The sequence below is a fragment of the Humulus lupulus genome, chromosome 1 (genome assembly GCF_963169125.1).
Source record: "Humulus lupulus chromosome 1, drHumLupu1.1, whole genome shotgun sequence".
NCBI classification, from domain to species: Eukaryota; Viridiplantae; Streptophyta; class Magnoliopsida; order Rosales; family Cannabaceae; genus Humulus; species Humulus lupulus.
In genome coordinates this window covers 157770936-157783936 of record NC_084793.1, presented here as the reverse complement: position 1 = coordinate 157783936, position 13001 = coordinate 157770936, and the positions used below count along the sequence as shown (strand labels likewise).

Sequence of the window (13001 nt, the reverse complement as noted above, 5' to 3'; positions counted from 1 at the left end):
TAAACCAAAACACTTTAATGTCTTAGAATTTAAATCACTAGATTTAAAAGTTGAACCACTAGCATTAAATTTTAAGCTACCATGCTTAAAATTTAAACTATAACACTTTCGCCATAACATCTAAAATCTAAACCAAAATTCGTAAATATTTAAAACACAAGGCTTAAAATTTAAACCTCTATGCGTTAATGTCTTAAAATTTAAATCACAAGACATAAAATTTAAACTACAAGGCTTAAAATTTAAACCACTACTATTGAAATTTAAACCACTAGGCTTAAAATTTAAACAACTAGACTTAAAATTTAAAATGTAATCTTGAATGATTAAAATCTAAACCACAAGCAAAACAAGAATTCTATGCAAGTGCCTACCGTGCAAGGATAACTTGAAACACAACTGATTTCTACTGCATCAACAATAATATATCTATATACATATTAATAAATATAAAGAAAGCAAATCAAAAGAATTGTAACGATTAAAATAAGAAGATACAGTACAAATAACCATGAGACTTAAAGTTCAACAACTGAGTTTTTATTCTCCTTAACTCAGTGGATGCCAAGCAATCAATTCAAGTTAACCTAGCTTTTACTAAGAGTACATATTATGATTTTACTCAAGAAATATATCTTGAAGATTGGTAATAGATTTTATAATATATCTGTAAAACGCCCTAATATAGTACTTTAGAAAAACATTCGCATACTCATGGGTTTAAAAGAGAAAAGCCACTTATTATAAAACCTCAGTGGGGCCTTGCTAAAATCATGCAAGTTGGGTCCAATAGTTTAAAAAGAAAAATAGTAGTTTTCATGCAAATTTCTTAAAACAACCAAAGTTCAAGTCCCACTGATAAGTTTAGAATGTCAAAATGAACATAACATTATTTTATAAAAAGAATGGCATTTAATAAATTGATCGTTTCTCGTCCATAGGAAGCCCCCACGCCATACACACCACGACAATAGAACTCCCCACATCACCACGCATGCCATAGAGAAACATATTTGCTACCTGGAAGGGAAAGTAAGGGGGTGAACTAAAAGCACGGTAAGGAAGTACAAACAGCACACAAGTAAATCACAACAAATCATAATCACATTCATACATCATCATACTTCATAGCATCATTATCGTAATAGCATCATTTTAAACATAAACATAATCATCACAACATTGGCGTCATATGCAAAATCATCATCATCATCATCATCATAACATCAAATCATAAACATCATTCCTTGTGAACATGGCCTGCTAACTTGACCATGTCACCCTTTGAGGTAAACAGGATCTTTGGTCCTTGAATAACCTCGGCGCGTCCGCCCTTGGAGTTACGTCTTCGTATCCTTAGTAACTCGGGTTACATCTTCATATCCTTAGCAATCCCTTTTTGATGTGTCGCGTTCATCACGCTAACATCCATTCATATCATACAACATTCAAAATGACATACAATCCTGTCACATCATCATAATAAAGCATCTCATAATGCATAGCGCAAAGTATCATTAATCATAACATTCTCATTCATACAAACGATCTTACCATTCACAGCAGTAATAAACAAAAATTCTATCTAACTTCCTTACCTCAGGTCCAAGCAAGGTAAAATGACAACTTCACAACGAGCCTATACCATAATCAAAATAACATTCATTAGAATCACATAAACTCTACTTTGCCCACTCATATAACCCATGTGTGCATGGGCCATGCACACATGGTGAAAGTTATTCACAACATCCAAACAAGGCATATTTACACATAAGGTCATAAAAGAATAATGCACATTCTACCTATATTACATGCATGGTCTTGCTATAAAAACTATATGGTTGCATAATAGACATATATTTGAACGTAAAAGTGAAATGGCATGCGACATGCATACGTGGGAACGTTGTTTAAAAGCGGCGTAAAAAATGATAGTTCCTAGGCGCTTATTTCTATCATTTTTTAAAATAATGAAATTGTAACATGCTTGATTACTATTGTTTGTCCTCTTAAAATTACTAGGTTGATTAATTCTCTCAAGACATTATTTTATTTCATAAAATAATTTATTTAACCAATTTAAAATATAATTATCACATTATTTACTTTTAAATCCCATAAAATAACAAAGACTAAAAAAAACTATGTGAAATACTTAAAGTTTAACATGTTTGCTTAGAAAATAACATTATAATAAAATTATCAACTTTATAAATTTAATGCGAGAAAAATATTATTTTAGATGTGAAAAATATATTTTTACTTGTATTATTTTTTAAGACTTAATTTTAAAATAGAATAAATTCATAAGCGATAATTCAATAATTATTTTTAAAATACTTTATTAAACTTTCAGCCATTATTTGATTTACTTAAATATTCACAAATGAACTAAATTTACCATTTTTCTTAACTAAAATAAAGGAAAATCGTAACCATTAGAATAAACACTCATGTTATATAAAAAAAATACCACTTTTAATATTTTCATAGTTTAAGGCATTAACTTATTTCAACACACACATCAAATTCCTTTTATCAAAATATAACTTCACATTTTTTACAAAAATTCCAGCAACCAATTATACCATTAAAATCACCATTTTTATTTTTAAAAAACTCATATTTTCATCAAAATATAAAATAAAAAAAAAATTGTACGTAATTATAAAATATCATCTCAAGGCACTTTAAAACTCCCCATTAACTTCTTAAATCATCAAAACAACTTGTAAGATTTACTTAAGCATTCAAGACCATTTTTCTCATCATTTTGACACATTTCATACACAAAAATCAGCAAGTACCATAATCATGAAATTCATTCTTTTCATCATATTTCACAAAATTTCATACATATTTATTTAACAACATTCCAACACAAACCCTAGCATATTTCTACACCTTTTTTTAATTATTTTAGATGTTACCATTAGCATACAATAAATCATCAACCACCTTGAAACATATTCACAAGTCATGAACAAATAATCATTTTTGATCTTGTCTTAAATATACTCTTGATATATTATTATATTGCAAGTATTCCAAAGAAACAAAACCATCATATATTCATTTAAGATCTTACAACACCATATCATGTTTCTAAAATTTAAATTGGCATAAGACATAAAAAAAAATAACCATCATGCTTTGAAAATCACCCTTAGGCCAAAATCCCGTAGCCCAACATAATCAATTCTTTTCATGTTATTTTTTATATACTCATCATCACTTTCTCATAGATCACAATTTAAAACCCTTGTATGCTTTCACATAAAATCCTTAAGCCAAAACATACCCGCCATCAAATCTTGAAAAATCTTTAAACAACATATCATAAACACCACATATCAATAATCAACTCCATGCACATACTATGAATATACATCTAAGAATTACAACCATAAGAACCCAAACAACAAGAGTATCCATGCCACGCCTAGGTCTATTTCCCCCATACATCATCATAAAATAATATAACCACCAATCCATGAATCCAAGAAACATCATAACATTAGGATTAGAGATCCAATACCTCTCTTGATTGTAAAATCAAGAACACAAATTGATCAACACCCAAACTTTACCACACTGTCTAGGGGTTTTTTTTTTTTTTAAATCCACCATGAGAAGAAGAAGAGATTCAACAACACACAATAAAAACCATAGTCAATATTACTAGAATCAAAAGAAGAGAATAGACAAGCATAAACACAAAGAAGGCATACCCTAGACTTGGTCTTCCCTTCTCCTTCTTCTTCCTTGCTTCCTTCTTCTCCTTCTCTCTCTAGTTCACGTCCCTCTCTCTTTCTCTCTCTAATTTCGGCAGCCCAAGAGCATAATGGCTCTTCTCCACTTTTCTTCCCCTTTTATCCTTATTCTCTCATAATAGCCTAATAAAATAAAATGGTAAGTTTCCTATTTTCTATTTATTTTCTCTTAATTTTTATTTATTTTGATTTTATCTTAATTGGTAGAAAAATAAAGATGATAGCATCCTTGCCTATTTTATCTAAAATCACTCAATAAAAATGGTAAACAATCTTCTCTTTTCCCACTATGCTACACATCCAAGCCTCTCCTTTCCCTTTTCTTTTATTTTTTTTAATAATTAAATCTAATAAAAGGAAACCATAAGTGTGTAGAAAATTCTACACATGTGCACCATGCAACCATGCACTTGCACACACCCAATAACTAGGGTGTATCACTACCTACCATGCACCTTAGTGCATTAAACCAAAACTCAAATAGTCACACATTTTAAAATAAAATAAATAAATAACATTTAACAATTAAATTCACAAAATTCTACCAAATAATTCTAACAATTAATTAAACAAACAAACAATTAAATAAAATAATTCACAACACTTAACAATTAATTAATTTAAAACACAAAAATTTTAATAACCAAAAAAAAAATTGGTGCACTACAATATCAAGGAGTAAGACAATGAGGTAATACACTTTATTCTTAACATTGAGATGATTGAAACCCAACTTTAACTCTATGGATATAGCATGTCCTTAGTTGTCCATTGGCTTTGTGTTTTGCAATATCATCTTTAGTTTCTATGAGCTATTTCAACAAACATTTAGAAGGCTTTTCAATATCATTTGCAGAAAGTTGCACTATGTATAATGAAATACATGTCTTGAAACCTGAGGCTAAATGCATGAACACTATCTAGTATTTTTGAGGAGGGAACACAAGGGATGAGAATCAATTACTATACACTTGTGTTAAAGCTAACTAATTAATGAGGCACAGTGACTATTAGAAACAAGCAACTCGAATAAAGGCAAATATCTTTGTTGTGGCACTACAATACTCCATAAGTTTTGTGTAATTAAATTATCAAATAAGCACACAAACCTAAAGGCAAAGAGAAATATATATATATATAAGCATTTAGATTTTGATATAGAAGAATGATTAGTAATTGCAGTAATAATAATGTAGGCTGTCAAGGAGTAGCTAACTAACATGAAGAACATGCTCAAGGTCAAGACAAATAATTGAGTTACATTTGTATTGATTTTTATAAATATATGGTGATGATGGTATGTTGACAACTGTATTCATTATGTATTGAGAGAGATATATATCAGAGACATTTTCACAAACACATGGCATACATCACAGTATATACAGTAAGACTTTTTTTTCAACCAAGATGCAAATAAACATACATTAACAAAGGCTATGAATCTATTAATTTTTATATCTCTAATGGTAAATTATTTTAGTTTGCTACCATAATCATTTATATATCACTGAAAACTAAACATATATTAAGCACAGTTCACTTGATGTGAAAAAGTAAACAAATGAAAGATTTATAACATTCTACACAAAGATACACAAGACATAAGACATTAATCAACACAACTTCAAACAGTTCTTATGCCAATATCTCAGTAAAAAAAACCTATACCTATACCTATACCTATAGTGGAGGCGCAGTGGAGGCGTGGTGACTTCGTGGTGGAGCTGTGGTGGCGGAGTCGTGGTCGTAGAAGGTTGGAGGCTGGGTTTGAGTCGAAGTTATGGTGACAATGACTCAATTGATGGCAATGGCAAAGCTGTGGTGGACGTGTGGTGGCAGAGTGGTGGTCGTAGAGGCTGGGATTGATTGGCAGGGTTGAGAGAATGGTCATCGTGATGGTGTACAATGTTAGAGAGAAGGTTAGAGAAAATGGTAATGGTCAAGGGTATTTTGAAAGTGTGGGATAAAAAAAGGTGAAATTAAACTAAATATGATTATAGGGTAATTTTAGTTAAGTAAACATATAACTGACTAATTTTTAACTTATCCCAATCAGAATCATAATTATGAAAAAAATCCCTTCTTGAGATTATTCTCATATGTGTGTTTTGATTAGGCCCACATTAACATTGGGTCGCCCTGCCTTTAAGCTATATAACCTTAAAAAGATTTTCTATTAGCTTTGTAACCTCTATTTTTCAAATTTTAGCTGCACTAACCTCCTCCTTAATGAAACTTTGGTATTCCAATAATGCCCCTTTTATTTTTATATTTATTTTTAATTAAAAGAAGAAGAAAAATCAGATGTTCCAAAAAAAAAAATCTGAAAAAAAATAGGGTTCATCCTTTTCTTCTCCATCCACCATTTTTTCTCCATTTACCATTTCTTTTTCAAAATCTCTCCAAATCTATAGAAGGATTATGTTGTGACACACTCACGTATCTATTTCAGTGACATTGTTGGAAAAAAGCAATTACATTAAGGTAAAGTAAGTGAAAAACCCTAACTTTTTAATTTTTGATTTGAATGTGAAAATAAAGAAAGTTGTATTTTATTGGCTTAGATGTTTGTTTTTTCATGTAAATGTGATAAAATAAAACAACAATATAAGTACATTGTTAGCCATATTATAACCATTTTATAGTTTTTGAGTTGAAAATGGAGATTTTTCGAAGTGAAACTCACGAAGAAGATGATACGCAGATCTCGACTATGTACAATTGAGCTCAACTGTGCACAGTTGAGAGCACTCACGAAGAAGATGATACGTAGATCTCAACTGTGTACAATTGAGCTCGACTGTGCACAGTTGAGAGCTCCACTGTGCACAGTCGAGCTCAATTGTACATAGTTGAGAGCTCCACTGTGCACAGTTGAGCTCAACATTACACAGTTGAGATTTGCGTATTATCTTCTTCGTGAGTTTCACTTCGAAAAATTGACATTTTCAACTCAAAAACCAGAAAATGGTTATAGACTAGGTACAGTTGAGCTCGATTGGGTTCAGTCGAGATGATAGTTACAGTAGAGCTCGACAAAACATGGGTGAGATACTAGTTCGACTATGTACAGTTGAGCTCAACCAAACATGGGTGCATGGTTGAGCTCAATTGTTGCTCAATTATTTATGGTTAAAATAGTAGTTGAGCTCAACTGGACTTAGTCGACATTAGTATTTTAAATTTCGAATCTTTCTACATTTGAATGTTAGAACTAAATATTTGCATTTTGCTTACTTATAAATTTGTTTCTTCGTAAACATGTGGTAAAAATAACAATGAAAGTATAATGTTACACATGTCATTGCCATTTTATAGTTTTTGAGTTAAAAATAGTGATTTTGAAAACCCATGAAAAAGATGACATTGCTTAGTTCTTGGCTTGGTACAGTCGAGCTCAACTAGGTAGAGATGTTCGAGATAATGGTAGAGCTCAATTGTTGTTGGTTGAGATACTGGTAGAGCTAAACTGAACTTGGTTGAGATTTATATTTTTAATCTTCAAAATTGTTCAATCTACATTTTTGACAAAAGAGATATTACATTATTTGCAAAAAGAAGAGATTAAATTCAATTGATATGTTAATTCCAGTAGTAGAGCTCAATTGCTGCTCAACTATAGTTGGTTGAGATACTAGTAGAGCTCAACTAATGCTCAACTATAGCTGGTTAAGATACTAGTAGAGCTCAACTATAATGGGTTGAGATACTAGTAGAGCCTAACTAGACTTGGTTGAGATTTATATTTGTAATCTTTAAACTTATTAATTATAATTTTAACATCAAATATATTTTCTAATGTTAATGATCTATTTTTGTTACAGGAATGACTCTAGTGGTAATCTATGCTCAATATGATGGGGAATGGAAGGATGACCAAGGGTTGTATAATGGTCACCAAAGAATAAGGAAGTTATATCTATCATTGTTGATGACTCCAATATTACGTTTGAGGTGTTATTAGAGAAACTGCATAAGAAGACTAGGATGAATCAAAATGATATCGAAATGAAAATAAGTTACTTACCTATCATTGCGGGAGAAAATATGCCACCACTCATTTTATGAGGGGATGAATGTCTTGCAGCTTATCTTTTGGACTGTGGAGAGAACAATCGTAGAGTTGCATTACATGTGGAGCTCATTAAGAGAGAAGATATATGTGACAGGGAAGTTGAACGTGGAATAAAAGAAAATGAACAAAGTTTAGTAGATGATTACTTTGACTGTGAATTCTACATTGAAAATAATATTTGTGATGCTGCTTCTGCACCAGGCGAAAGTTGTGTTAATCTAGGTTATTATAACCTATGGACCTTCTTAACAAAAGGACAACATCATCATCTCCAACTCTAGATGACATTGACCCACTTAACTACTATGATCCATCAGACCACCACGACGAATAAAATCAAGTCACTAGTGAAGACCCGTTTAGTTCCCCAGATGGATCAGATTTGGCAATTGGTCAAGAATTCAAGAACAAGGACAAGGTAAAAACTAAGTTGAATGATATTGCAATAAAGGCTTGCTTTGAGATGGAAATTAATAAATCTACCAAGTCATTGTATGCGAAAAAATGTATTGACAAGTCATGCAATTGGTCAGTGCATGCAGCGAAAGTTACCAACTCAGAGCGTTTCTCAATACGAACTTATTGTAACACTCACACGTGTTCCCTTATTATTCAGAAAAGAAAGCATCATCAAGCAAGTGCTGCAGTAGTTGCTAATGTTGTGAGGTCAAGTTTCGATGGCCAAAAAGAGACACTGAAGCCGAAAGCAATAATGATGATTATGCAGAACAATCACATGCCAATAACATATTGGAAAGCTTGGAAGGGGGAAAATTTGCAAACAACCTTCTTAGAGGTTCACTTGAATTAAGTTTTCAAAATCTTCCAGCTTACTTATACATGGTTCGAAAGATGAGTCCAGGTACGATCACGCATTTGTAGGTGGATGAAGATTCTAAATTCAAATATGTTTTTCTAGCATATGGAGCATGCATCAAAGGATTTCGTTGCATGAGAAAGGTTATTGCGGTGGATGGGACTTGGTGGAAGACCAAGTACAAAGGTGTAATGCTCATTGCAACAACACAAGATGGTAATTTTCATCAATATCCTATTGCTTGGGCAATTGTTGACTCAGAGTATGATGCTTCGTGGTCATGGTTCCTTACAAAGTTACAATCTTATACCAGATGAAAGTGACTTAGTCTTTATTTCAGATAGAAATCAAAGCATCATCAATGGGGTGTCAAGTATTTATGGGAGGTCACAACATGGGCATTGTAGGTGGCATCTGTCTCAGAATATTAAAGCACGTGTCAGAGTTAAAGGTGTCACAAAAGTATTCGAACAAACTGCCAATGCCTATAAATTTTATGACTTCAACAAACTCTATGATGAATTAAAGAATAAATATTCCGTAGCTGTGAAGTATCTTGAAGAATCAAACCTCACACTTAGTAAATGGGCGAGATCTCACTTTACAGGTTGTTGGTATAATATTATAACTACGAATGGTGCAAAATCTATTAATGCAGCACTGAGGGAACCTAGAGAGTACCTGATCATTGCGTTGTTGGAAGCTATGCAAGCAAAATTCTCTGAGTGGTTCAACAATCGCCGCAATATTGTGGCATCTATCAATACAAAGTGTACACCTTTAACTCCTAAGGCAGAGAATATTATTAGAAAAAGATTCAAGAAAGCATCAGAAATGAATGTGAAACAACTTAATCGATTTGAGTATGAGGTTACAGGTAAAGAAAATGATGCCATAATTGATTTAGGTCAAAGACAATGCTCATGTCGTGTCTTTGACCTTGATCAACTTCCATGTGTGCATGCATTAGCATCATATGAGCAAGCTGGAATAGAAGTTTATGATTTGTGCTCTAATTATTATAAGTTGGAAACTTGGGCGTTGTTGATACCATTTATCTAGTCCCCCAACTAGAAGATTGGGATATCAATGAAGTTGAAGTATTTTCGAAGGTATTGCCTCCAAATGTCCCAATCAAGCGTGGTAGAACAAAACTGAAAAGATTCCCATCAGTTGGCGATGGCAAAAAATGGATAAAAATGTGTGGTTTATGCAGGCAGCCTGGTCACTCCAAAAAAACATGCCCTTTATGAGCCACAACATCTAAATTGTAATTGTAGTTGCATATGCCTGTGTTTGAATTACTATGGTTAAGTTATATAATTGCATTTGAATTAATTTAAATTTTCTTGTGTTCACTTGACATGAACCTCAACTTCCATGAGTAGAAACTTTGATACATGGTTAAGCTTTGCAAAGATTGATAAATATTCCATTATAGAGCTCGTTCGACATGAGTAGAGCTCGACCATGGATGGTTGAGCTTTGCAAAGAGTGATAAATATTTCAGCATAGAGCTCTACTGATGTGAGCAGAGCTCAACTGTCAATGGTCAAGATTTGGAAGACTAATGATAATTTCATCATAGAGGTCAACTGACATGAGTAGAGCTCGACCATGGATGGTTGAGCTTTGCAAAGATTGATAAATATTTTAGCATAAAGCTCAACTGATGTGAGTAGAGCTCAACTGTTAACGATCGAGATTTGGAAAACTAATGATAATTTCATCTTAGAGCTCAACTGACATGAGTAGAGCTCAACCATGGGTGATTGAGCTTGTGAAAATGTGTTTGATAAGAATAACTTAATCTTAATGAATGTGACATGTTTGTCTAGGAAAATTATGAAAATACAAATATTTTTGTACAATTAATATATTAAGTATATTGAGAATTTTATTTATTAGTAAAATATTGGCATGAAAATTATTGTATTCATTAAATACGATACTTTATGTATAGTAGATAGGAGACGTGACAATGTGTTTGATAAGAATAACTGAATCTTAATAAATGTGACAATTTAGTCTAGGAAAATTATGAAAATACAAATATTTATGTACAATTAATTTATTAATTATATTGACAATTTTATTTATTAGTAAAATATTGGCATGAACATTATTGTATTCATTAAATGCAATAATTTATGTATAGTAGACAGGAGATGTGACAATGTATTTGATAAGAATAACTTAATCTTAATAAATGTGACAATTTTGTCTAGGAAAATTATGAAAATACAAATAATTTTGTACAATTTATTTATAAGTATATTGACAATTTTATTTATTAGTAAAATATTGGCATGAACATTATTGTATTAATTAAATGCGATAATTTATGTATAGTAGATAGGAGACATGGCAATGTGTTTGATAAGAATAACTGAATCTTAATAAATGTGACAATTTAGTCTAGGAAAATTATGAAAATACAAATATTTTTGTACAATTAATTTATTAAGTATATTGACAATTTTATTTATTAGTAAAATATTGGCATGAACATTATTGTATTCATTAAATGCGATAATTTATGTATAGTAGATATGAGATGTGACAATGTCTTTGATAAGAATAACTAAATCTTAATAAATGTGACAATTTAGTCTAGGAAAATTATGAAAATACAAATATTTTTGTACAATTAATTTATTAAGTATATTAACAATTTTATTTATTAGTAAAATATTGGCATGGACATTATTGTATTCATTAAAAGTGATAATTTATGTATAGTAGAGCTCAACTATACATGGTTGTGTTTAGTAAAACCTTTACAATTTGGCTCAACTGATATGAGTAGTAGGGCTGAGCATAAAATCTGAAAAACCGAAAAAATCAAGTACACCGACCTTTCGAACACCGAAAAAACCAAAACCAATGAAACCGAACACCGAAAAAACCGTTAACGGCGTAAACCGCCACTGTTCGGTCGGTTTGAAAAATCCGTGTGGACCGACTGATTTGAACCGAAACTGACCGAAATTATAAATATATGTAGGTTATGTTATGCTTATGGACTTTTAATTATGTTTTCGAACTTTTAAATTTGTGAATGTAACTATGTTCTATGTATTTACGTTTTAAAAAATCACAAAAATGGATTCCAACAATCAAAATTTTTTTAATTTTTTTTAACTAAAACTTTCTCAAAAATTATGGAAAAAAAATTAAAAAAAAAGAACTTCAGTTTGGTCGGTTTAACTGACCAAACCGCGGTCCAAAACGGTCAGTTTTTTTTTCTTTAATTGGTTTGGTCGGTCGGATTTTGGATCGCACCAATCCGAACCGAAAATTGAATTCTGGATTTAATAATATGAAAAAACCGCTCAAACTGACCGATGCTCAACCCTAATGAGTAGAGCTCAACTATACATGGTTGAGTTTGGTAGAACCTTTACAATATGGCTCAATTAATATGAGTAGAGCTCGACTGATATGAGTAGAGCTCAACTATACATTGTTGAGTTTTGAGAGCCTTTACTGTATGGCTCGACTGACATGAGTAGAGCTCAACTATACATGGTTGAGTTTGGTAGAACCTTTACAATATGGCTCAACTAATATAAGTAGAGCTCGACTGATATGAGTAGAGCTCGATTATACATGATTGAGTTTTGAGAGCCTTTACTGTATGGCTCGACTGACATGAGTAGACCTCAACTATACATGGTTGAGTTTGGTAGAACCTTTATGTTACACCCAGATTTCGAGCCTTAAGAATTATGATCTCGAAAGTTGGATTTGTTAGGAATGGGCTCATAATGTCTGGAACACGTGTCTGCGACCTAAGCACCGGACCTACAAGCAGCGGGCAGCCTCGAAGATGGTAGCCTCGAAACCATTACAAGCTCGAAAGACAGACATCAAAACATGTCTGTTCTCGGATGGCCTCGGATCAGGGGCTCCGAGCCTGATATAAGTATGAGCTCAAAGTCGCATGACCTTTAGGAAATGTCATAGCTCGAAGGCCAGTAAGAGACCTGGGTGGGAACAGCATTGACAATGTAGATTGATAACTCTGAATATCCTAATGAGTCATTCTGGAGAGACGTGTTCTACATTGATTGTTGTGAATCCCCTATAATAAAGGGATATTTATTATTCAGTTATACGCCCCCTGATCTTCAGGGGACGTTTCCTTGTATATAGGATTATAGGCCTTAAATGCCATTAAATTTATTTCCATATACAGAATAACTTCCCGAAATATGTGGGATAGTATTCTGAAATCTTCTCTATAAATAGAGAAGTCATGCACCATTGTAAGGGACCGAATTTTTGTGATCTTGGGAGAAACTCTGGAGAATTCATTCTTAAAGAA

General features: G+C 32.1%; 1 protein-coding gene across 1 annotated transcript; it reads left to right on the top strand.

Annotated features, from left to right (window-relative positions):
- Positions 1-5674: 5674 nt before the first annotated feature.
- LOC133823755 (uncharacterized) lies at positions 5675-9733 on the top strand. The gene is made up of 6 exons (XM_062256611.1): positions 5675-5711; positions 7604-7726; positions 7867-8066; positions 8471-8650; positions 8737-8933; positions 9079-9733. The coding sequence occupies exons 1-6, from the start codon at positions 5675-5677 to the stop codon at positions 9731-9733; spliced, it is 1392 nt and encodes a 463-aa protein (XP_062112595.1).
- Positions 9734-13001: the final 3268 nt, after the last annotated feature.

Coding starts and splice junctions, on each gene's coding strand:
- LOC133823755 (XM_062256611.1), top strand. CDS start 5,675: ATGGTGTACAATGTTAGAGAGAAGGTTAGAGAAAATG. Junction 7,727..7,866: donor GTTGATGACTCCAATATTAC/GTTTGAGGTGTT, acceptor AATGTCTTGCAG/CTTATCTTTTGGACTGTGGA. Junction 8,651..8,736: donor TGCAAACAACCTTCTTAGAG/GTTCACTTGAAT, acceptor ACGCATTTGTAG/GTGGATGAAGATTCTAAATT.